Source organism: Amphimedon queenslandica, unplaced genomic scaffold (genome assembly GCF_000090795.2).
Source record: "Amphimedon queenslandica unplaced genomic scaffold, v1.1 AMPQUscaffold_4943_Cont23081, whole genome shotgun sequence".
Classification (NCBI taxonomy): domain Eukaryota; kingdom Metazoa; phylum Porifera; class Demospongiae; order Haplosclerida; family Niphatidae; genus Amphimedon; species Amphimedon queenslandica.
The window spans coordinates 1-1,603 of NW_003554748.1; the positions used below are offsets into that span (position 1 = coordinate 1).

The window sequence follows — 1,603 nt, forward strand, 5'->3', positions numbered from 1 at the left end:
GATGTCAAAGTTAGGGCAAGTGCTAGCTTTCTTGAGAATTAAAGTAAGCATTTTAACTCTTTCATTTCGTTTGATAAAATCAATATTTGTTTTTATACTAGTATTATTAATAATATCAATAACTGGTGTGTCACTTTGTGCCACAAGCTTACTATACACAATACCAGCTGGAATATGTATAGTTGTATCACATGCACAATGTAAACATGACCTACCATTATTATCATTAACTAATAATGCTTCATTACCTTGAATACTAACAATATACTCAACAACTGATGATGAAGCATACCATGAAGCAATATGAAGTGGAGTTCTTTTTTGTTGATCCTTTACATCAATGGATAGCTGATATTGACTTAAAAGATACTTAAAAAGCTCAACGTTATTACTCATAGAAGAGTAATGCAGTACAGTAGATTCAACAATATCTTTTGAATCTGGTGAGAAGAGGTTTAATGATTCAAGCTTGTGGACTAATGCTAACTCTCCACTTTGACAAGCTAACGATGATAAAGAAACACTACCACAATTAATCTGAGAAGTATTAAAATTTCTCTTAATAAAGAATTCCACTAGGTCAGAATGGCCCCCCATTGCTGAGTACAGTAATGCAGTGTTATTGCTATTGTCTGGTTGATCAGGAGGAACGTCACACGTGTCTACTAGATATTGTACTATAGATAAGTGGCCTTTATAAGATGCCATATGTATACTAGATACACTATTATCATCACCTTCATTAGGATCAATACCATATTGATGGATGAGTAGTTGAAGGATCTCAATGTGTCCACCATATGATGCAGAGTGTAATGGGGTCCAACCATGAAGACCACGATGATATGTCCTGGAGCCAAACTTGTCAAGAAGCCATTGTACTTCATCTTTTAATCCTCTCCAAGCTGCTTCATGTAATGGTGTACTGGTATTCTCATACCATAATGGATCACATATATCTAATAAAAATAAAATCAAAAAATTCAAATATTAGTGTGAATTACAAAAAATTTATAAACTATCTTACCAATACTAACAGATGAATACTGCAGAGACACTTGTGATTCTGATAGCTATCAAAATGATGATGTCAATTTCATATAATAATTACTATTATCTAACCTTTTTATAATCATATTCACCACATGTTAGTTCAGTGATACCAATACTAGCTAACTGTTGCTGTAGCTTTGTAGTTAGAGGAAATAATAAAGAATAAAGATACTCAGGAATGAGGTATTCTAAGACAATAGAACCAGGACGAACTCGAAGAAAATAAAGATTGAAATCAGGAATATCACATTCTTTTGGTATTGCACTACGAAAGAAGAATAGGTCATCCAGTGTGTAGTCATCACGATCAACCTTAGCAATCACTACTTTTGTACCAGGAGGAGCATCTCTTATTCCAAATTCTAAAGCATCAGCATCTTTCAATAGTCCACCACTGTTTATAAAATAATCCTTCAACTTCTCTTCGTATGATGACCAAGTTCTCTTTAACAAACGATTGTCACTCAGGCACGCACGAACAAGTTTAATTATCAGTTCATAGTTGAACCATGATACATACTTATCTTGCAAAATGATAAAAAGATCAGTC

The 1,603-nt window shown here is 33.4% G+C and overlaps 1 protein-coding gene across 1 annotated transcript; it reads right to left on the bottom strand.

Moving 5' to 3' along the window:
• Nucleotides 1-292: 292 nt before the first annotated feature.
• LOC109592506 (ankyrin repeat domain-containing protein 7-like) lies at nt 293-597 on the bottom strand (the record flags this gene model as incomplete). The annotated part of the gene is made up of 1 exon (XM_020007939.1): nt 293-597. A coding segment is annotated over exon 1 (305 nt), but the record flags the coding sequence as incomplete, so codon positions are not given.
• Nucleotides 598-1,603: the final 1,006 nt, after the last annotated feature.